Raw genomic sequence first — 21,671 nt, 5'->3', positions numbered from 1 at the left:
AGTCACGGATAGGGAGAAGTGGGGAGGGGATGGGGGTGTTCAGGGTTGGAAGAGGAGGTGGAGCTCCAGAAGTGAGCTGGGGCGGAGCCAAAGGCGGGGCTACAAATTCCAGGATTGGGAGAACCTGAGAACCCGCCCCTTAGAAGGGCGGGCCTTACAGGCTGGGGCTCCGGGATTAGGCGCCTGGCAGCCTGGGGCTCAGGGATTGGACAAGAGACGAACCGAAGGCGGAGGCGAAGTAGAGAAAGCCCCGATGCGGGCCTCAGAGAGCGTCGGACTGCTCGCCTTGAGCTTGGCTCAGCTGCATCTGGGCCTGCATCTTCTCCAACATCTCTTGCATGCGGCGCAGCTGTGCGGGGCAAGATTGCAGGCATTGGGTCCGGACGAGGCCAGAGAGGGGCTCCAAAGAGGACTTGGGGGTCTTGGTCTGGGGGAAAGCTCACCTCTTCGTCTTTCTCGCGAATCAACTTCTCCGTATCTGCCAGAGGCAGCATGGGCAGCGGGATCTCTGTGGCGCTTTGGCGGGAAAGCTTACTAGGGGATGGGAGAGAAGGCAAGGAATCAAAGGCGAGGGCCTTGGTTGAGTCATCGCTGCAAGACAGGATCTGGAGTTAGTTTGGAGTCTAAGATGCGGAGCCATATCCTTAGGTTAGGGAGGTAAGCAAAGGGGATGGGGAAAGAAAGGCCCTGGGAGAGAGAGGTCTAGAAGGTGAAGGTCGAGGTCATGGAGAGTGAGGATGGGGCCTTGGAAGCACCTAACTCTCCGCGCTGGTTCTCACCTACGGCTGGCTCGATCCCGCGCCCCAGGCCGGGCCAGGCTCTGTAGGCAGCGGGCCCGGTAGCCCTCGTAGAGCAGGTCGTGCGTCACCTCCTTCAGGTCCTGCAGGTGTGTCTGCACGAGCATCCGTCGCAGGTTCAGGAAATCGCAGTGATGTGGATTCTCCACTGGGGGGCGGACCCGCGAGCGTCAGGGAACTCAGATCGGGTCGGTTGCCCAAGGACCTCTCTTGGGGCTCCTAGGACCCCTGGTACCAGAACTTTCCCCAACTTCACATGTTGGGTACGGTTAGCTGGGAGGTGGCCTTGGCTCCCTGCTGGCCTCAGGACGCGTACCCGGCCTTACTCACCCTCTACAGTGCCCCAGGAGTAGTGGCGTCCTCTCACCGGTCGGGGCCCGCCATCCCGCACTACTTCGCTGGAACCGACGACGGCAAAAGGGATGCTTTCCTAGAGCGGAGGAGTCAACGATCTCCATCCTCTCCCCTTCCCGTGGACAGAAACCTTTCTCAGCTCCCACCTCCACATCCGCCTCCCCTGGCTTCTCAGTCTTGTCCTGCTTTGCCTCTGTACCTTCATCTCCGCATCCTGCCTCTTGAAGTCTTCATCCTCATCAGAGTCACATTCGGGGAACTGGTAAATATTGATCTCTTCCTCCTTCAACTGTTCCCGGATCTTGGAGGAGACAAATGCAGACAGAAACACAGAGGCTGTGAGCCACAAAGGCCACCAGAGACAGTGAGATCTAGATACAGACAGGATGAAAGAGACAGAGAGGAAGGCGTGAAAAACAAAGATGGTGAGAGATGGGCATCCAGGAAGACTGAAAACAAAATCTCAGACGATGAAAGAGACATGCTGCTGCTGCTGCTAAGTCGCTTCAGTCGTGTGCGACCCCATAGACGGCAGCCCACCAGGCTCCTCCATCCCTGGGATTCTCTAGGCAAGAACACTGGAGTGGGTTGCCATTTCCTTCTCCAATGCATGAAAGTGAAAAGTGAAAGTGAAGTCGCTCAGTCGTGTCCGACGCTTACGACCCCATGGACTGCAGCCTACCAGGCTCCTCCATCCATGGGATTTTCCAGGCAAGAGGACTGGAGTGGGGTGCCATTGCCTTCTCCATGAAAGAGACATAGAGGATGAAAAACTGAGACCTTACCCTAAGAGGGAAAAGACTGATGTTTGGGAAGTTTTGAAGGTGAGCAGACACCAAAAGACCAGGAGAGAGAGACATAAGTGGAAACAGTGGGAGAGGGCGCTGAAGAAGCGGGGAAATGGGGGCATGGTGAGCATCCTGGGGCCAGACGGATAACATGGGTCGTTATGTCCACACTCCTGCCCTCAGACAGATCTTAGCCAAGCATCCAGCCCAGGGATTCTATTCTGAGCCTCCAGAGATGTGGCTTCCTGAGGCAGCTTATGACCCACCTTTCTCAAAAACTTTCTTCCAGTCTAGCCTGACACGTCACGCTCCGAAAAGGCTACCCCAAGATCAAAGAAATCAAAGCTGAGTTCAGCTTTTGTCATGACTTGGCTTCATGTGCAGACCAAAGGTCAGAAGCCACCACACATACCTTCTGTTTGAGGGCCTGTGTTTCCTTTGGCATCAGGGCATCTGCTTTGCCAATGACCGGGATGATGTTGACCTTCTCGTGCACCGCCCGGAGGAAGGCCACATCTAGGGGACGGAGCCTGCACCCAGAAATTCGTCAGGGCTCAGTTTCAGGTCACAGAGACCCACCCCCTGCCCCCCGCCCTCCCCAAATGTCCCAACCCCCTAGGGTGTCCCGCAGACCCTCGGCCAAAGGGTGAGATGAAGTAGAGGCAGCAGTGGACACGGGAATCCTGGATGTTCTTCCGGTTCAGGCCACTCTCATCCCGAAGATACTGCTCAAACTGCTCCTCGATGAAGCGCACCACAGGCAGCCAGCTGGGGGTGTGGGGAGAGTGCCGGCAGTCAGAGATCTGGACCGCAGTGGAGGGCAGGGGGCAAGGCTAGCCAGGACTGTGGGGGTGAAAAGCAGGGTCTTTGGCTACAACCAAAGATGTCAGAGGGAACTGGCAGGTGAGACGTTGGGAAGCACAAGGTGTTTTGGGCCCCAAGACCACCAGAAACAGCTGCTGTTGCAGGGATGTGAGTAGGGCAGGGCAGACCAGCCCTGAATCCGACCCCTCGATCTCAGAGTAGCCACATTGGGAAGCTGAGCCCTGGGCTCTCCCCCATTCCTCACCAGTCTGAACAGTCCACTGAGTCCCCAAAGCCAGGTGTGTCCACCACAGTCAGCTTCACCTTAATACCCCCCTCCTCGATCTCCACGCCCCGGCGCTCGATGGTCAGCGTTTGCGTCAAGCGAGCTATGAGGATGGGGAGAGGTCAGGGAGCTGGCGAGGGGTCTGAAGCAGGACTAATTTCCTTTCTCAGACTCACAGTTGCCCCCCACCCATTTTTCAGGGGAGGAGACTGAGTCTCAGAGAAAAGCAGTGAGCTGCCTGAGTTCCCCAGAATGTCATGGGAGACCCAGAAGGAAAGGAAGAGTGTGCAGGCTAGGAGGAGAGGGGTCAGAGGGCGTAGGCAGCGTGGTGAGGAGAGGGGCATCTTACCACTGGCTTCTGGTATTTGCCGATCCTCATAGAGGTTGGTGAGAAATAGGCTGTTGATGAGGGTAGATTTTCCCAGGCCTGACTCCCCTGTGGACAGGTCAAGCCCAGCTGGTCAGGTGAGGGGACAGCCAAGGTCTCTTGAGGACCCCCTACCGGGCCCCTTTCCAAAACCCTCAGACCTGCCACCATGAGTGTGAAGTCAAAACCCTTCTTGACAGACTTGCGATGCAGCTGGTTGGGGAGGGCGGCAAACCCCACATACTCCTTGTCCTGTTGGTGAGGGTGGATGATATGAGGCTGCTGGGGGTGGCAGGCAGGGTCCCCCAGTATGACCTGATCTCAGAGGCTAGGAGAAGTCAGCCTACTGTGGGTTGACCTGGACCTGGCTACCGTGGGGGCTGGGGACGGAGAGATGCCTGGATTCCTGGGCGTAAGGACTCACCATGGCCCCGATAGCTGTTGCTGCACCTGATAGCTCTCCCCACTTCCTCTGGTGGGGCAGGAAGTTGAGGGCGGCAAACAAGGGGGTGGGCAGTATAGGAGCTGAGATGCTCCAACCGGCCCAGAGAGTGGGGAAAACCAAGATCGAGAACAGCTGGTTCTCGATTCCTGGGTCCTTTTGCCCATCACCCTGATAGGAAGCCTCAATCCCTCTGTTCTCTCTACACGTTTATTCCAAGCCCTGCTGTGGCCCCATCACCCTGATGGAAGGTAGGGTTTAAGCAGAGAGGAAGGAAGTGGGTTGGTCTCTAGCAAGTGAGGTGAAGGCTTGGATAAAGACAGTTTAAAACAGTTTCAGCCTGGTGCTCTGATGACCTCGAGGGGTGGGATGGGGGTGGGGTAGGGAGAAGGCTCAAAAGAGAGGGGATATATATATATATACTTATGACTGATTCATGCTGTGGTATGGCAGAAACCAACACACCATTGTAAAACAATAATCTTCTAATTAAAAAATAATAAATTTTAAACAATTTCCAAGGGTCTGAGTGGACCAAAAGCAACAAGATTGAGGGTAGGAGGGACTATCTGTTTTCCTCCCCAGCTCATGCACTGGATTCTTAAAAAAGGACTTCAGGTCTTTGGATACTACTGCCAGAGAGCCTGCCTTCAGAATCCTAGCGAAGGCACTCCTCTGCTCAAAACCCTTCATGGACTTCCCGGTGATCTTAATCAAGTCTGAGAGTCCTGGCCAAAGCCTCCTGCATCTGACCTTATCACCTCCTCTGATTCGCCCTTGGCAAGTGCCCACATCCTTGGTTCTGTCTAAGATTTTGTTTATTTTTGCCTGTGCTGGGTCTTAATTGCTGCAAGGGCTTCTCTCTAGTTGGGACGTACAGGCTTCTCATTGCGATGGCTCCTCTTGTTGCAAAGCACAGGCTGTAGGCGCAAGGGCTTCAGGAGTTGCAGCTCCTGGGCTCTAGAGCAGTCTCAGTAGTGGTGCACAGGCTTAGTTACTCCTTGGCATATGGGATCTTCCCAGATCAGGTATGGAACCCATGTCTCCTGCACTGACAGGTGGATTCTTTACCACTGAGTCACCAGGGTAGCACCCTTGGCTCTGTCTATATTGGACTTTTCCTTCTTCTGCAAAGGTGAACTCTGTCTTTCAAGAGTTTGATTCAAAGGGTTCTTCTTCCTCCTTTATGAAATCTTCCCCACCCACAAAAGGAAGAGTCATTTTCCGTCCTCTGGACTCGCCAGCACCTTTCATAGCCCCTCCAATGCCCACCTTTGCTTACCTGGCTGTCTCTTCTACTCCTGGCTGAGCTTTCTGAGGGCAGGAACTATGTCTTCCTAATGTTTACATCCCTGGTGTCTTGCACAGGGCCTTCTTGGTGCCAATAAATAATATACCAGATGAATGAATGGATGAAAGAGTGAGTGACTGAAGTTAGTTAGGGAAAAGGCAGGGAGGCCACAGAATGTGTAAAAGGAACTTGTCTTTGGAGTCAGAAAGAACTTCCCAGACCTCAGTTCTACCACTTGCTGTGTAATCTTGGGCAAGTCATTTGCCCTCTCTGAACTCCATTTTTTCATAGTAAGATGAAATGCACACACTTAGACTTTTTATCAGGAGTCAGTGGTTTTGGATGACACAGGCTTTGGAGCTAATCATTTATGTAAACAACATACCATATATACATATATATATTAATATATATGTACACTTGTTGTTGTTGTTGTTGTTTAGTCACTAAGTTGTGCCTGACTTGTTTGCAACTCCATGACTGTAGCCCACCAGGCTCCTCTGTCCAGGCCAGGTAAGAATACTGGAGTGGGTTGCCATTTCCTTCTCCAGGAGATCGTCCTGACCCAGGGATCGAACCTGCATCTCCTGCTTGGTGTGCATGTGCACGCGTGCACACACGCACACACACACACACACACACACACACACCCCAACTTTAGAACTTATAAACTGAATGATCTCTCTGAACCTTAATATGACCTATAAAGCACTGTTTGGTGTGTGTGTGTGTGTGTGTGTGTGTGTGTTAGTCACTCATTCGTGTCTGACTCTGCAAACTCCATGGGCTATAGCCCACCAGGCTCTCCTGTCCATGAGATTTTCCTGACAAGAATACTGGAGTGGGTAGCCATTCTCTTCTCCAGGAGATCTTCCTGACCCAGGGATAGAACCCACGTCTCCTGCATTGCAGGCAGATTCTTTACCATCTGACCCACCAGGGAAGCCCATTGCTTGGTCTGGATCCTGCCTATTGCTCCAACCCCATTTCTGTCCTTCACTCCTTGTGGTTCTATTTTTCATTTCCCATTTAGCCCCTGTTGTGTCCCCCCTCCCACCTTCATGTATTGGAGCCCTTACCCTCATGACTATATTCGAAAGTAAGACCTTTAAGGAGGTAATTAAGGTTAAATGAGGTCAGAAAGGTAGGGCCCTGATTGGATAGATCTGGTGTCCTTATAAGAAAAGACACCAGCAATCTCTGCGCATGTACAGAGAAAAGGCCATGTGAAGACATAGTGAGAAGGTGGCTGTCTGCAACCCAAAAAAAAGAGGCCTCACCAGAAACAGCCTCTGCTGGCATTTTGATCTTGGACTTCCAATCTCCAGAATTATGAGAAAATATATATCTGTTGTTTAAGACTTCTAGTCTGTGGATCTCTGTTAATGCCAGCCTGAGTTAATACAGCCTCATAGCACCCTCCTTTATCCTAAGGTAACCACTCTAATGTGCACAATGTGTAATGGTTTTTTTTTGTTCGTATATATTTTGAAAAATGTGTAGTTCACGGTACACAAATGTTTACAGAAATAGTTGTATGTGTTTGCATATGTGTTATATATATGTTATGTATGTAATGGGCTTCCCTGGTGGCTCGGAAGGTAAAGAATCTGCCTGCAATGCAGGAGACCTGGGTTCAATCCCTGGGTTGGGAAGATTCCCTAGAAAAGGGAACAGCTACCCACTCCAGTATCCTGGTCTGGAGAATTCCATAGACAGAGGAGCCTGGCAGGGTACAGTCCATGGGGCCACAAAGAGTTGGACATGACTGAGTGATTTCCACTATGTAATACATGTACATAGTACTTAAATGTTTACACAAATAGTAGTGTAGTAGTGAAAGACATTCAGTCGTGTCCGACTCTTTGCAACCCCATGGACTATACAGTTAGTGGAATTTTCCAAGCTAGAATACTGGAGTCGGTAGCCTTTTCCTTCTCCAGGGCATCTTCCCAACCCAGGAATCAAACCCAGGTCTCCTGCATTGCAGATTGATTATTTACCAGTTGAGCCACAGTTATCTGTGTTAATATATATTTCTACTTATTAATTTATTCAATTAGCATTAACTTTTAAGATCCATCCATGCTGACATCTTATCCTTGTTTCAACCTCATTTTTAGTATATATATGTATATTTCAAATTATTAATTTTTGGCTGTGCTGGGTCTTAGTTGCTGCACGCAGGCTTTCTCTAGTTGCAGCGAGTGGGGGCTACTCTGGTTGCTGAGCACAGCCTCTAGAGTGTGGGCTTCAGCAGTTGTAGCGCCTGAGCTCTGTAGTTGTGGCACACGGGCTTAGCTGCCCCATAGCATGTGGGATCTTCCCAGACCAGGGATCAAACACGTCTTTGGCAGGCAGATTCAAAACCACTGGACCACCAGGGAAGTCCTTCAGCCTCATTTTTAGTACTCCCTTTCTGTAACCCTGGGAAAACCACCCCTCTGGCCCTTACTTTCCTCATCTATCATATGGGATTGCATACTCCTGCCACACTGAATTCACAGAAGTTGTTCCAAGTTTCATATGCTTATAAAAACATATAGGGATTAAGAGCTGTGTGATCCTGACCATCTTTAACTTTCCTGTGATTTCGTTTCTGTATCTGTTAAATGATTCATTAATAATTTCACCTCATAGGGCCATGATGAGGATTATCTATCTGATACACATAAAACTCTTAGCAGTGCCTGACATAAAAGATGAGCTTGAATGCTAGCTCTTGCTATGACGTGAGCTGAGAGGTGTGACAGTGCCAATAGCTCCAACCTAGCGACTGCTCTTCTGGATCAGTTGCTGAGAATCCAGATGGAGTGAAATCAGTCAGGGTTGCCGCCCTCTGGGGAGATGGAGACAGCCACAAGTAAGTGTGACACCAGTGCTAAAAATGTAGTGTAATAAAGAGATAAACAGAGTACTTTGAGAAGCCGAGGGACGGGATAATTACACCCTTCCCCTGCACCACAACTCTTCCTCCTACACTTCTCATCAGGCTAAGCAGCCCTACCGTTTTAGTTAAAACTCTGAATGCCTCCCGCCCTTGCCCTCTGCAAATATATCCAGTTGATTTTCAAGTCCTTTCTACTGATGAGAAAAAGCAGCCCTTCCTACCTACATCCCTCACTGTTTTGCCCCTGCCCTGGTTTCAGACTCAAATCAGGCTCTTCCCCGAATTACTCAACAACCTTTAAGAAAATAACATGGACACACCTGTCAGAATGGCTATCATCAAAAAGACCACAAATAACAAATGTTGGCAAGGATGTAGAGAAAAGAGAACCCTCGTACACTGTCGGTGGGCATGTAAATTGGTGCAGCCAATGTGGAAAACAGTATGGAGGGTCTGTAAACAACTAAAAATAGAACCACCATGTGATCCAACAATACCACTCATGGGCATGGATCCGAAGAAAATAAAAGCACTAACTCAGAAAGATACATGCACCCCAGTGTCCAAAGTATGGAAGCAATAACAGCCAAAATGTGGGAGCAACCGGTGCCCATCAACAGATGAATGGATAAATAAGATGTGGTGTTACACACACACACACACAATGGAGTACTACCTGCTGCTGCTGCTGCTAAGTCGCTTCAGTCATGTCCGACTCTGTGCGACCCCATAGACGGCAGCCCACCAGGATCACCCGTTCCTGGGATTCTCCAGGCAAGAACACTGGAGTGGGTTGCCATTTCCTTCTCCAGTGCATGAAAGTGAAAGTGAAAGTAAAGTTGCTCAGTCGTGTCCGACTCTTAGCGACCCCACGGACTGCAGCCTACCAGGCTCCTCTGTCCAGGGGATTTTCCAGGCAAGAGTACTGGAGTGGGGTGCCTCAGTCATAAAAAAGAATAAAATTTTGCCATTTGCAACAACATGGATGGACTTGGAGAGTAATATGCTTAGTGAAATGTCAGACAAAGACAAATACTATATATTATCACTTACATATGGAATCTAAAAAATAAAGCAAGCTAATGGGTATAACAAAACAGAAAGAGACTCACAGATCTAGAGAGTAAACTGGTGGTTACCAGTAGGAAGTTGGGAGGGACAAGGGTAAGATAGGGCTGAGAGATTAAGAGATACAAGATCCTATGTGTAAAATAAATAAACTACAAGGATATATCATACAGCCCAAGAAATAGGGCCAACATTTTATAATAACTATAAATGCAGTATAATCTTTAAAAATTGTGAATCACTATGTCATACACCTGAAGCTTATATAATATTGTAAATCAACTATACCTCAAGAAAAAAAAAGAAAAGAGAAAAATAACATGTATATTCGTTCATTTATTGTATAACCAATACATATTCTCATGGGAAAATGAGCAACTGCAAATGGTTAGAAAAACATACATCTAATATCATTGCTGATATAACCTCATTTTGATTTTCATCCTTCTGGATTTTCTCATATGCCTATGTATATGAATAAATATATAGTCACAAAACTAAGATCATACTATAATTTTAGAAACCTATTTTTGTCATTTAATATGTCCTGTAAGTTTATGATCATAAACACACATCTACATTATCATTTTTTAATAATTTTATTTCATTATCATTTATATACACTTATATTTCATTTGTATTTATTTATTTATTTGGCTGTGCTGGGTCTTAATTGCGGCTTGGGGGATAGAAGCTGGACCCCATGCATTGGGAGTGTGGCGTCTTAGCCTACATTATCGTTTTCATAGCTGCTTAGTATTTAGGTTGATGGGCTTAGTATTTAGGTGGCACTAGTAAAGAACCCACCTGCCAACGCAGAAGACATAAGACATTTAGATTTGATCCCTGGGTCGGGAAGATACCTTGGAGGAGGAAATGGAGTGAAAGTGTTTGGGCTGTATTCTTGCCAGGAGAATCCCACTCCAGTATTCTTGCCAGGAGAATCTCATGGACAGAGAAGCCTGGCAGGCTACGGTCCATAGGGTTGCAAAGAGTAGGATGTGACTGAAGCGACTTAGTGCACACAAATACATTTAGGTTGATTCCCACTCTTCCCCGTGATAAACAACGCTGAGCTGGGATGACTATGTTGTGCTATCATTGTGCACTTGTCCAAACCATTTCCTTGGGCCTCATTTGTATAAGGGGAATTACAGAGTCAAAGGAAGTCACACATTTAAAGCATTTGTGCATATTAACAAATGCCCTCAAAAAAGGTTTGTGGCCTGGTTAAGTTCAGAAATGACATGAATTAGTAGTGACACAATATTCCATTTACATGCTTACTAATTCCAACAAATTATGCTTAGTCATTTCTGGGATAAAGACTTTATAATGATAAAATTTGGGGCCTGTTTGGAGAAAGGAAGATCCCCTCTTGAGGTTTCTATGGGGCAGTGAATGGTAGACAGCAGTCTTACCATTTCATAATCACCTCGATTACTTCTTTTTCATCTCACCATCATATCTTCATAACCACCTAGGCCCTACCAGACATCCCTGGAAGGGCTTCTATATCTTCAGACCTGAGTTCAGATTCAGACCCAATAACTCCAGGTTTAATCTTCTCAAAGTTAGACCTTGTTCTATAAGTGACTATGGCATGAGGGCTGACCAGCCTTTGGGGGGTTCCCTCCAAGAGGGACTGGCTCTTTGCCATTTTGGTACCCTCTTACCTCCATTTCCCAGGAATGTGCCTGGTACATGTTGGACCCCCAGGAAATGTTTGTGGAACTAATCATTAACTTACCATCTTATCTGCAGCTTCCCTACTTTCCTATTATGTACACTTATGACACATTAATCAGAGCTATTATTTATTTTCCTCTTTTGAGGACTGATTATAATCATGGAGATTGTCATGTCATAAATAAATATATATACATATATAAATCTGTGTGCAGGTCAGGAAGTAACAGTTAGAACTAGACATGGAACAACAGACTGGTTCCAAATAGGAAAAGGAGTACGTCAAGGCTGTATATTGTCACCCTGCTTATTTAACTTATATGCAGAGTACATCATGAGAAACACTGGGCTGGAAGGAGCACAAGCTGGAATCAAGATTGCCGGAAGAAATATCAATAACCTCAGATATGCAGATGACACCACCCTTATGGCAGAAAGTGAAGAGGAACTAAAAAGCCTCTTGATGAAAGTGAAAGAGAATGAAAAAGTTGGCTTAAAGCTCAACATTCAGAAAACGAAGATCATGGCATCCGGTCCCATCACTCCATGGGAAATAGATGGAGAAACAGTGGAAACAGTGTCAGACTTTATTTTTTGGGGCTCCAAAATCACTGCAGATGGTGATCGCAGCCATGAAATTAAAAGACGCTTACTCCTTGGAAGAAAAGTTATGACCAACCTAGATAGCATATTCAAAAGCATATTCAGAGACATTACTTTGCCGACTAAGGTCCGTCTAGTCAAGGCTATGGTTTTTCCAGTAGTCATGTATGGATGTAAGAGTTGGACTGTGAAGAAGGCTGAGTGCCAAAGAATTGATGCTTTTGAACTGTGGTGTTGGAGAAGACTCTTGAGAGTCCCTTGGACTGCAAAGAGATCCAACCAGTCCATTCTGAAGGACATCAACCCTGGGATTTCTTTGGAAGGAATGATGCTAAAGCTGAAACTGCAGTACTTTGGCCACCTCATGAGAAGAACTGACTCATTGGAAAAGACTTTGATGCTGGGAGGGATTGGGGGCAGGAGAAGAAAGGGACGACCGAGGATGAGATGGCTGGATGGCATCACTGACTCGATGGACTCGAGTCTGAATGAACTCTGGGAGTTGGTGATGGACAGGGAGGCCTGGCGTGCTGCGATTCATGGGGTCGCAGAGAGTCGGACACGACTGAGCGACTGAACTGAACTGACTATATAAAGATAATTACAGTCTATATAGGGCTTCTCTGGTGGCTCAGGCAGTAAAGTATCTGCAGAATTTGCCTGCAGTGCAGGAGGCCCAGGTTTGATCCCTGGTTTGGGACGATCCCCAGGAGAAGGGAATGACTTCCCACTCCACTATTCTTTACCTGGAGAATTACATGGACAGAGGAACCTGGCAGGCTACAGTCCATGGGACTGCAGAGTTGGACACAACTGAGTGACTAACACTTCCATTTTTCATATATATATACATATATATATATATATATGTATGTATTTGCCTGCTCCAAGTCTTAGCTGCAGCATGCAGGATCTTCAATCTTCATTGCACATCAGGGATCTTTTAGTTACAGCATGTGGGATCTAGCTTCCCCACCAGGAATTGAATCCGTGTCCTCTGCACTGGGAGCTTGGAGTCTTAGCCACCAGATGACCAGGGAAGTCCCCTTAATCATCTTTGGATCCCCAAGCTTCTAGTGCATAGTAGGTTTTCCGTTAGTGTGTGAGCCACTGTGCCTGGAGTTCTTCATTCAGGGTCCCCTTCAGCCAGGCTCTGGACTTCGCTGAAATCTTAGCTGATTGAAAGGATCAGCTTGAAAACACCACCTTCTTCCTTGGTTACTTCAGCCCAAAGAGTCACAACTGATATTTTTTACTGAGTACTTTATACATATTATTCTCAACCATTCAAATTAGGTAGTATCTCCATTTTACAGTTCAGGAAACAGAAGTAACTTCCCCACTCAAGGTTAAAAGGAGTAAATGACAAGATCAGGAATAAAACTTTGCATGAATGACCTTAAAGACAATGTCAGCAGCCACTAAACTCTACAGGTTTCTCTCTGTACCACATTCCTATCATATCTTTGTTCATTAGGTCATTGTAGATTGTCCACATATCTGTATGTCTCCATGTTCTACATGTGATAAATTGGGCCATAAAGAAGGCTGAGCACCAAATAATTAATGCTTCTAACTGCAGTACTGGAGAAGACTTTTGAGGGTCTCTGGGACAGCAAGGAGACCAAACCAGTCAATCCTAAAGGAAATCAACCCTGAATATTAATTGGAAGGATTGATGCTGAAGTTTAAGCTCCAATACTTTGGCCCCTGATGCAAAGAGCTGACTCATGGGAAAAGAACCTGATGCTGGGAAAGATCGAGGGCAGGAGGAGAAGGGGGCAACAGAGCATGAGATGTTTAGATAGCATCACCAACTCAATGAACATGAATTTGAGCAAACTCCGGGAGACAGTGAAGGACAGGGAAGCTTGTCATGGGGTCACAAAGAGTTGGACATGGCTTAGCAACTAAACAACAAACATTTGTGCACGCTCATTCCCACAAAGACCTCTTCCTGGTCTCCCATACTATATCTTGAATTAGTGCACATAACTCTCACGCCCTTACAGTTCTTATTTATCATGAATTGTGTGCTTGCCCCTTTAAAATGGTAGCACCCCAAAGACAACTCTTACATGTGCTTTATCTCTTTATCAAACTGTTGGCATAGTACTGAGGCACTAATAAGTGTTGACTAATATACAAATCTTAATTAACTCTCTCCATCATTAGATGAGCTGCAAACAGAGGCACCCCACCCACTCCCCAAAGGCAAACATGCCCAGAGGAGATACTGGGGATCACACCCCTGGGACCACTGAAACAGCCCCAACCTGGGCCGCACCAAGCTGAGAAACAAGGTTTAATGTTTTCGCTTCTCCCTGGGTCCTTTTGTAGCGCCGTAGGCCTGTCCCTAGTCTTCCCATGGCCTCTTTTGTATGCGTCTGTCTCTCTTTGTCTCTGCCAGTTTCTTTGTTCCTCTGCCTCCGGGCTTGTTTCTCGCCAGGTGCCCTGCCCAGTTCCTCCGACTCTGCTTCAGCGACTTTATATCTCTCTTATCTGTTTCTACATGTCTTTGTTTCAGGCCAATCTTTTGCTCCTGCGTGTTTGGTCCGCTGCAGTCTCTCGGTCTCTCTGCCTTTGCATCCTCTGACTGGGGGCTCTTTGGGTTACGACTCTGAGAGTCTCCGGATCCAAGTCTAAGTCCATCGGCCTGACTCTCCCCAGCATTTATCTGGCGTCTGCCACTGCTCCCGATGCCGCCTCGGTCTCCCCCAGCCCAGCCCAGTCCAGCCCCCACCCCCGGCCCTCGGCCTCGCAGACCAGCCCGGCTTTGTTTCCTGCGTCTCGGCGCCCCGCCCCCGCCCCGTCTGGGGTCTCCGCCGCCCTCTGCCGCCCTTTGTCTGCCTTGGTCTTTCCCCCACCCCTTTCCCTGGGTCTGTCTTTGGCTGTCTCTTTGTTTCTCCAGGCTGGGGTGGCTGGAGCTGTCTGCCACCTCCGGAGGTCGGCGCGAGTGGCCGGACACAGCGACAATTAGGAAGAGTCTTCGGCCCTCCGCATCCAGCTCCAGCCCAGGAAACACACGGTTAATACCACAGAGTTCGGGCAATTGGACTTGGCTCAGAGTAGCCCTCTCCGCGGCACGCGGCTGCCCGCCGGCCACCGAGCTCCAGAGGACACGGGCGGCCCCCACAAGCGTGCAGCTCCTCCAGGGTCCTAGAGCGGCCCGGTGCCGCCCGGCGCTTCCGCTTCCCGTCCCCGCCCCCGGCGGCCGCCCCCGGGACGCCCGGGTCCGAGCCCCCTCCTCGTTTGGCGCCGAGCCCGATCCCCTAGCCACTGGTGGCACGGGCACCGGAGCCCCGCGGAGGAGCTCCGGGGGGCCCCGGACTGGCGGAAGCGGCGGCTGAAGCGGCAGCGGCAGCGGCGGGAGGGGAAGGGGGCGGCTGCGCGCCGGAAGGAGCAGCAGGTGCAGGGGGGACCGGTGGCGCGGGCGAGGGTCACCGGAGCCGCGCCCCGTACCTCGGACACCCGAATGCTGTCCGGTGCCCGTGCCGGCCGGCAGAGGGCAGCGGCAGGGCCCCGCCGTCCGCACATGGCTGTGTGACCGTGAAATTGTTTCTGTCTCCTTGCTCAGGGCGGCGTGCCGGCGATGGAGCGCGCGGTGGAGCCCTGGGGTCCAGATCTCCGTGGCTCAGAGGAGAGAGAGCAGCTGAGAGGCGCCCGCACAGGTGAGGGCCGAAGCGGTGCACCTCCATGGGCAGGTAATGGCCGGGTGGGTCCCCCGGTTCTGGGCTTTGCCTAGCCCAGACCCAGAAAAATAGGACGTGAACTGTGCTGCCAGGGAGGGGGAGGGAACCAGTGTTTCTGAGCACCAGCTAAGCGACACGCCTTGAGGGACATCATTTCAAGGACTCTCTCCCCGTCCCCTGCAGTCATCATCATCCTCGCTGCTTCAGTCCTACTTCAGGCCTCGTTCTGTCTCATCCTGGCAAATGCAGCGTCCTCCCCACAGCCCTTTTCTCTCCAGTGTTGCACTCACTGTGCAGCCACATTGATCTGAGTCCTGGTCTAATCCTGTCTCTCTCCACAAAAATCTTCCCTAGCTCCCTTCTGCTACTAATTAAAAGCGTTAGTCTAGCGTTCAATTCAGATCTTCCATGCTTCATCCAGTCCCAATATCCTTTTCCAGCTTTATCACACATTCCTTTCCATGGTTTACTTTTTTTCTGAGCTGTGAAAGCCTAGCCCTATCTCTCTAATGTCCTCTCTCTAGTGACAGCACAGTTCATTCTGAGCCTGCAATTATAATTATTTGTGTTTTATCTTATATCTCCTACCAACGCTAAGTATCCTGAGGGACAGCTGTGTGTCTGGCTCCTCTCAAGTACATACAAGATGACTGAAGAAATAAACTGCAGATTGGGATAAAATCTAATTAGTAAATACCAGGCTTTCCACATAGAATATAAGGTAGGGCTTAACGGCAGGCTTGGGAATCAGACCCAAGTTAGAAACCTGGCTTTGTTACTTTAGAACCTTGAGTGAGTGACTTAAAATTCTCAGAGACTGCATGTCTGTAAAATGGGGACAGTTAATAGTATTACCTCATAGGATTGTTTGCAAGGATTCAGTAATGCTTACTTAAGTGATTGGCACATATGAAAGGCATGGTAAAAGGAGGTTACTGTTACTGAGAGGCACAGACAATAGAAGGGCTTCGGAAATTCAGAGGAGAGAGATCTTTGCGACCACAGATTGTCAAGGATGCCTTTCTGGGGAGACTGCTATTGAAGATAGTGTGTTAATTGCTCAGTGTGTCCAACTCTGCAATCCCATGGACCCACCAGGCTCCTCTGTCTGTGGAATTCTCCAGGCCAGAATACTGGAGTGGGTGGCCATTCCCTTTTCCAGGTGGTCTTCCCAACCCAGGGATCGAACCTGTTTTTCCCACGTCACAGGCTGATTCTTTACCATCTCAGCCTCAGAGGGAAGGCTGAGCCAAAAGGTAGGATCTACCACTCCTTTTTCTTTCCCCAGGTCTAGGGAGTGAGCATGCGGAGATTTCTCAGCCAGATGAGTTTGAACATGCCCCACAGGAGGATGACTTGGAATTCAAGGAAGAGGAAGATTTGGCCCCAGGTCATGAAGTAGGAAATGCCTCTCTCAAACCTAAAAGCATTCAGACCTGGGATGACCTGTGGGTCCAGAGGGAGGGGCCTGGAAAACCTCAGGCTCGGGACAGAGGCCCTCGCCTCCTAGGAGAACCACGCTGGGGCCAGGCTAGTGATCGGGCTGCTGTATGTGGCGAGTGTGGCAAGAGCTTTCGGCAGATGTCAGATCTGGTGAAACACCAGCGAACCCACACTGGGGAGAAGCCCTACAAGTGCGGGGTCTGTGGCAAGGGCTTTGGGGACAGCTCTGCCCGGATTAAACACCAACGAACTCATAGTGGCGAAAAGCCCTACAGAGCCCGGGCGCCAGCCCAGGGGCCCCCAAAGATTCCTCGGTCCAGGATCCCGGCTGGCGAGCGCCCCACTATCTGCGGTGAATGTGGCAAGAGCTTCCGGCAGAGTTCGGACCTGGTGAAACACCAGCGGACACACACAGGCGAGAAGCCGTACAAGTGTGGCATCTGTGGCAAGGGCTTTGGCGACAGTTCTGCCCGTATAAAGCACCAGCGGACACACCGAGGGGAGCAGCCCCCCCGGCCCGTGGTGCCCCGGCGGCAACCATCTCGAACCCCCACGGCAGCCGCACAGGGACCTAAGGCCCAGGACAAGCCATACATCTGCACCGATTGTGGCAAAAGATTTGTGCTCAGCTGCAGCCTCCTGAGCCACCAGCGCAGTCACCTGGGGCCCAAGCCCTTCGGCTGCGATGTGTGTGGAAAGGAGTTTGCCCGGGGCTCAGATCTGGTGAAGCACCTCCGAGTGCACACAGGAGAGAAGCCCTACCTCTGCCCCGAGTGTGGCAAGGGCTTCGCTGACAGCTCTGCGCGAGTCAAGCACCTCCGCACCCACAGTGGCGAAAGGCCTCACGCCTGTCCTGAGTGTGACCGTACCTTCAGCCTCAGCTCCACCCTCCTCCGCCACCGCCTCACTCACATGGAGCCCCAGGACTTCAGCTTCCCAGGCTACCCTCTGGCCCCCCTGATCCCCAGCCCACCCCCTAGCTCCAGCCCGCCCCCACCTCCTCTAGGCACCAGCCCCCCGCTGACACCTCGAAGCCCTTCACACTCAGGGGATGGCCCTTTTGGCCTGCCTGGCTTGGAGCCGGAGCCTGGGGGCCCACAGGCTGGAGAGCCGCCACCACCACTGGAGGGTGACAAGCCCCACAAGTGTCCTGAGTGTGGCAAGGGCTTCCGCCGGAGCTCGGACCTGGTGAAACACCATCGTGTACACACGGGGGAAAAACCCTACCTCTGCCCAGAATGTGGCAAAGGTTTTGCTGACAGCTCAGCCCGAGTCAAGCACCTCCGCACCCATCGTGGGGAACGGGCTAGGCCACCACCACCATCCACTCTCCTGAGGCCACATAATCCCCCTGGCTCAGCACCCACTGCCCCTCGATCACGAGTCCGGGCTCAGCCCTCTGGACCCAGCCAGCCCCATGTGTGCGGCTTCTGCGGGAAGGAGTTTCCCCGGAGCTCAGACCTGGTCAAACACAGGCGCACACACACTGGGGAGAAGCCATACAAGTGTGCAGAGTGTGGCAAGGGCTTTGGTGACAGTTCTGCCCGTATCAAGCACCAGCGTGGGCACCTGATCCTGAGGCCCTTTGGGACAGGAGATGGTCTGGCAAGGCCTCTCAAAGAGGAGCCACCAACGGGACTAGAATGATGGGGTCCAGGGAGGGTGGAGGCCCAAGAGACCAAAGGGAGGGTATCTGCTCCTTAAGCAGAGAAGAAAGGGCCTGGGAGGTGGTGGGAGGGAGAAGGAAGGGAAGAAACAAAGGGGAGAAAGGAGTGAATAGATAGAAATAGAGATTTGAGACAAACGATCTTGAAGCTCAGGAAACTGTCCTGGCTGGGCTGGGTCAGGACCTTGCCAGTTTGGTTTATACCCCCAGCTTCTAGAACACTGCCTGGAATACAATAGGCAATAAATACCTGTTAATAAACTAGCGTTAGCCTGAGGGCCCTTAAAGAATTCTAAACTCCTACTGCCTCGTAACCTGTAAATTGACCCCTCCCAACCTTGCCTTCCCCTCCACCCCCACCCAGACCAAGCATCCTGAACCAGGTTTGTTAGACCTAGAAGCAATGAGACTTCTGAGGTTAAGGGTGAGAGTGAGGCCGGGCCATCTTGACCATCCTGCTGATGGGGAGAGTACTGTTGGTAGGCAGGCAGTACTCAGCCTCGGGCCACTGGACATGGTGGGAGCCAGGAAGAGGACACTTGGAGTGAGTTCAGACCCAACTGCCCTGACCACCTGGACACAACAGAATAGGTGAGACAGCGGAATGAGCACTCATTTGCTCTGGATGCCAAGCCCAGGTCCTGGTGGATGGCAGCAGACACACATTGGCTGGGAGAAGGGCAGTATAGGAGTGAGGAAAGGCCAGGGAACTACCAAGGCCTGACAGCCACATCTCCATATGTCTTCTCGCCAATAAACTGCTTCTTATCTGAGGCTTGGACTGGTGTGTGCGTGTGTGTGGGTGTGCATCGTGAGGGGTGAAAAAGGTGCTGAAGGGTCACCACAGGCAAAGCCCACAAGCCATGTGTAGACTTGCCATCTTTGAGCCCATCAAAGAAATTGGGTCGTCAAAGCTGCTTTTCAGCTCAGGCAACGGGTTAGAAAACGGCCACCAGGTCTGTCAGTTGATGCCCTAGACCTGAGTGCTGGCTGCCCACAGGCGCCACCTACGCCACAGGATCTAGCACGACCCTTAAAAGGAAAAGCGCGACGCCACGGGTGGGAGCGTGGGGGGTCAGTGTTAGGCAAGCGCTGTTGGTATGGTGACAAGTACCCGGAGAAAAAGTGGCCAGCCGGTCTGGTAGGGGCGCAGAAGACCCAGACGCTGATGCTCTGCCTTCAGGGAAACCCCGCCTTCCTACGACCCCTTTTTATTTGTCGAGAAACGGGTCATTAGGCTGCATAGCCCAAAGGCGATGTCTCTATCCCCTGGAAAAGGCAACCATATTTCCCAGCCATCCGTGCGTCGTTAGATGCTGGACTCTTAATTCCCAGCTTTTTCCAAGGAGGGCGCCAGTAGGGAGGAAGGGGGGAAAAGGAACTGACCTAATTGGCCAGGGACCAAAAAGACTAGGGCGGCTCACCCATCTAAGAAACGAAGTACAAGACTGCTCTGCAACTTCGCTGGCTTGGCATTTCAGCTAATCTGCGTGCGGTAACGGTCCCTGGGTAGAAGTTCTCGCGACATCTTAACCACTGGCCGGGATTCCCTAGAAACCAATGAAAGCTTGCTGCAGCGCGGTTCCTCCCAGCCTTCCCATCCCTACCAAGTTGTTACACAGACTCGAAATCCCAGTGTTTTGACTTCAGCCCCGGGGTTCTTTGCGGCTTCTGTCCTTAGATGCACACACCCCTCGAAGACTTTAATGGAGGCCTTTGGGAAGATTGTTTCTGCTGGTTTCCATGTCTCCCCACACTACCAGGTCGGCTTCCAAGCTAATCTGCCGTGAACTTTGTAAAAATTTGACCACATCACTCCCCTATTAAAAACTCTGCCGTATAGCAGCATGTCCTGTCTGTAAAACTTAACTCCTTAGTTGGCATTCAAGACCTTCCACTTGTGTGGTTTCAACTCTGTGCCTCTTAAATGTTTTGTTTTCGTAACTTGGAATGCTCCCCACCCCCAATCCAAATACCTTAAGCGTTACTTCCTCCCAGAAGCCTTCCCTAAACTTCCAACCTGGGTTAGAACCCCCTTCCTCTGAGCCCTTAACACATCAAGAGCTTCTTTAGGATAAAGAGACACTCAACAACAGCATTACCTACTGCGTGCTGGGTATAGGGCATAGAAAGATGAACAAGACAAAACTTCTGCCCTCAGTTTCTATGCAGAAGATAAACATTGAACAAATATTTTCAAGTGTGGTAAAGACTACGCAGGAAGCTTGCAGGTAGGAGACAATCCTACATGATCCAATGCCTCTTCAGAGAAGTGGCAATTATGTTAAGACCTAAAGAATGATGGATGCCGGATGGTGTGTTCTCTGTACCAAGTCCTTAGGGATTCAGGAGCTCAGGTAGACTACTGAGGCTGAAGGCAAATAGTGAAATGCAGAATAGTGAAAAGTAAGATAAAGACTTTTCCAAATTCAATTTTCTACTGCCTAGTCCTAAACGGGGCCTGGCACATAATAGCTCTCCCTCAATACTTTGGTGAATGATGTCCTTGAACATGATGTGCTCTTCACAAGAGTTCACAATCTCACAAACTGCTACCTGTTTGTCCATCTGGCAAACCCCCACTCATCTTTGAAGGTCCTTTATCTCTTCAGTGGAGAAGGAAATGGCAACCCACTCCAGTACTCTTGCCTGGAAAATTCCATGGACTGAGGAGCCTGTTAGGCTACAGTCCATGGCGTCAGAAAGAGTTGGACATGACTGAGCGACTTCACTCACTCACTATCTCTTCAGTGAGGCCTGTACCCAATATCCACTCCCTTCCAGGGAGTTATTCACTCATCCCACTAGTCTCCTGCCAGAACACCTATTCTTTCCTTTTCATATGTATATTTCGTATGTATATTTTTCATATAAAATATTATCTAGGCTTCCCTCATGGCTCAGACAGTAAAGAATCTGCCCACAATGCAGGAGACCTAGGTTCAATCCCTGGGTTGGGAAGATCCCCTGGAGAATATATTATTGGGTTTAAAAACTTTTTATTTTTGGCTGTGCTGGCTCTTTGTTGCTGCACGGGCCACTCTCTAGTTGCAGTGCGCAGGTTTCTCATTTCAGTGGCTTCTCATTGTGGAGCACAGGCTGTAGTCGCACAGGCTCCAGTAGTTGCGGCTCCCAGGCTCTAGAGCACAGGCTCAGTAGTTGTGGCACACAGGCTTAGATGCTCAGTGGCATGTGGAATCTTCTCCGATTAGGGATCGAACCTGTGTCTCCTGCACTGGCAGGGCGATTCTTTCCTACTTAGCCCCTAGGGAAGCCCTACATGTGTGTTTTAAAATCATGATCTTCTTTACTAGACTAAGAGACCCTCAGGAACAAGCTTGGATTCCAGACAGGTACTTGTTCATGATCCTCCTTCTGCAAATGTCTGTTCCCAAATCCTCCCACAGTATGAGGACCTTCCAGTGGGGACTTTCACTGCTCCCGACTGAGTCTCCTCACTGATTCTCCAAATCAGGGCGAAGCACGTCTGG

General features: G+C 50.1%; 2 protein-coding genes across 2 annotated transcripts; one reads left to right on the top strand and one right to left on the bottom strand.

Annotated features, from left to right (window-relative positions):
• Nucleotides 1–262: 262 nt before the first annotated feature.
• Nucleotides 263–14,916, bottom strand: SEPTIN1 (septin 1). The gene is made up of 12 exons (XM_068968381.1): nt 14,675–14,916; nt 3,821–3,929; nt 3,558–3,648; nt 3,379–3,465; nt 3,009–3,132; nt 2,573–2,707; nt 2,352–2,469; nt 1,351–1,452; nt 1,128–1,227; nt 780–945; nt 444–534; nt 263–349 (listed from the first exon to the last, which is right to left on the bottom strand). Exons 1-12 carry the CDS (start codon nt 14,914–14,916, stop codon nt 263–265), a joined length of 1,452 nt encoding a protein of 483 aa, XP_068824482.1.
• Nucleotides 14,917–14,971: 55 nt separating this feature from the next.
• ZNF48 (zinc finger protein 48) lies at nt 14,972–18,161 on the top strand. Its single transcript, XM_068968213.1, has 2 exons — nt 14,972–15,050; nt 16,360–18,161. The coding sequence occupies exons 1-2, from the start codon at nt 14,972–14,974 to the stop codon at nt 18,159–18,161; spliced, it is 1,881 nt and encodes a 626-aa protein (XP_068824314.1).
• The last annotated feature ends 3,510 nt before the right edge of the window (nt 18,162–21,671 follow it).

This window comes from Capricornis sumatraensis, chromosome 3 (assembly GCF_032405125.1).
Source record: "Capricornis sumatraensis isolate serow.1 chromosome 3, serow.2, whole genome shotgun sequence".
Lineage (NCBI taxonomy): Eukaryota > Metazoa > Chordata > Mammalia > Artiodactyla > Bovidae > Capricornis > Capricornis sumatraensis.
This window is presented reverse-complemented; position numbering and strand designations above follow the sequence as displayed.

What these genes read in the sequence shown, in the direction of transcription:
- ZNF48 (XM_068968213.1), top strand. Translation starts at nt 14,972, where the DNA reads ATGGAGCGCGCGGTGGAGCCCTGGGGTCCAGATCTCCGTGGCTCAGAG. An exon ending in GCTGAGAGGCGCCCGCACAG is followed by an intron (nt 15,051 to 16,359) that starts GTGAGGGCCGAA and finishes TTCTTTCCCCAG; the next exon opens with GTCTAGGGAGTGAGCATGCG.
- SEPTIN1 (XM_068968381.1), bottom strand. Translation starts at nt 14,916, where the DNA reads ATGTGCGGACGGCGGGGCCCTGCCGCTGCCCTCTGCCGGCCGGCACGG. An exon ending in ATCTCACCCTTTGGCCGAGG is followed by an intron (nt 2,470 to 2,572) that starts GTCTGCGGGACA and finishes TTCTGGGTGCAG; the next exon opens with GCTCCGTCCCCTAGATGTGG. An exon ending in TTCGCGAGAAAGACGAAGAG is followed by an intron (nt 350 to 443) that starts GTGAGCTTTCCC and finishes TGCCCCGCACAG; the next exon opens with CTGCGCCGCATGCAAGAGAT.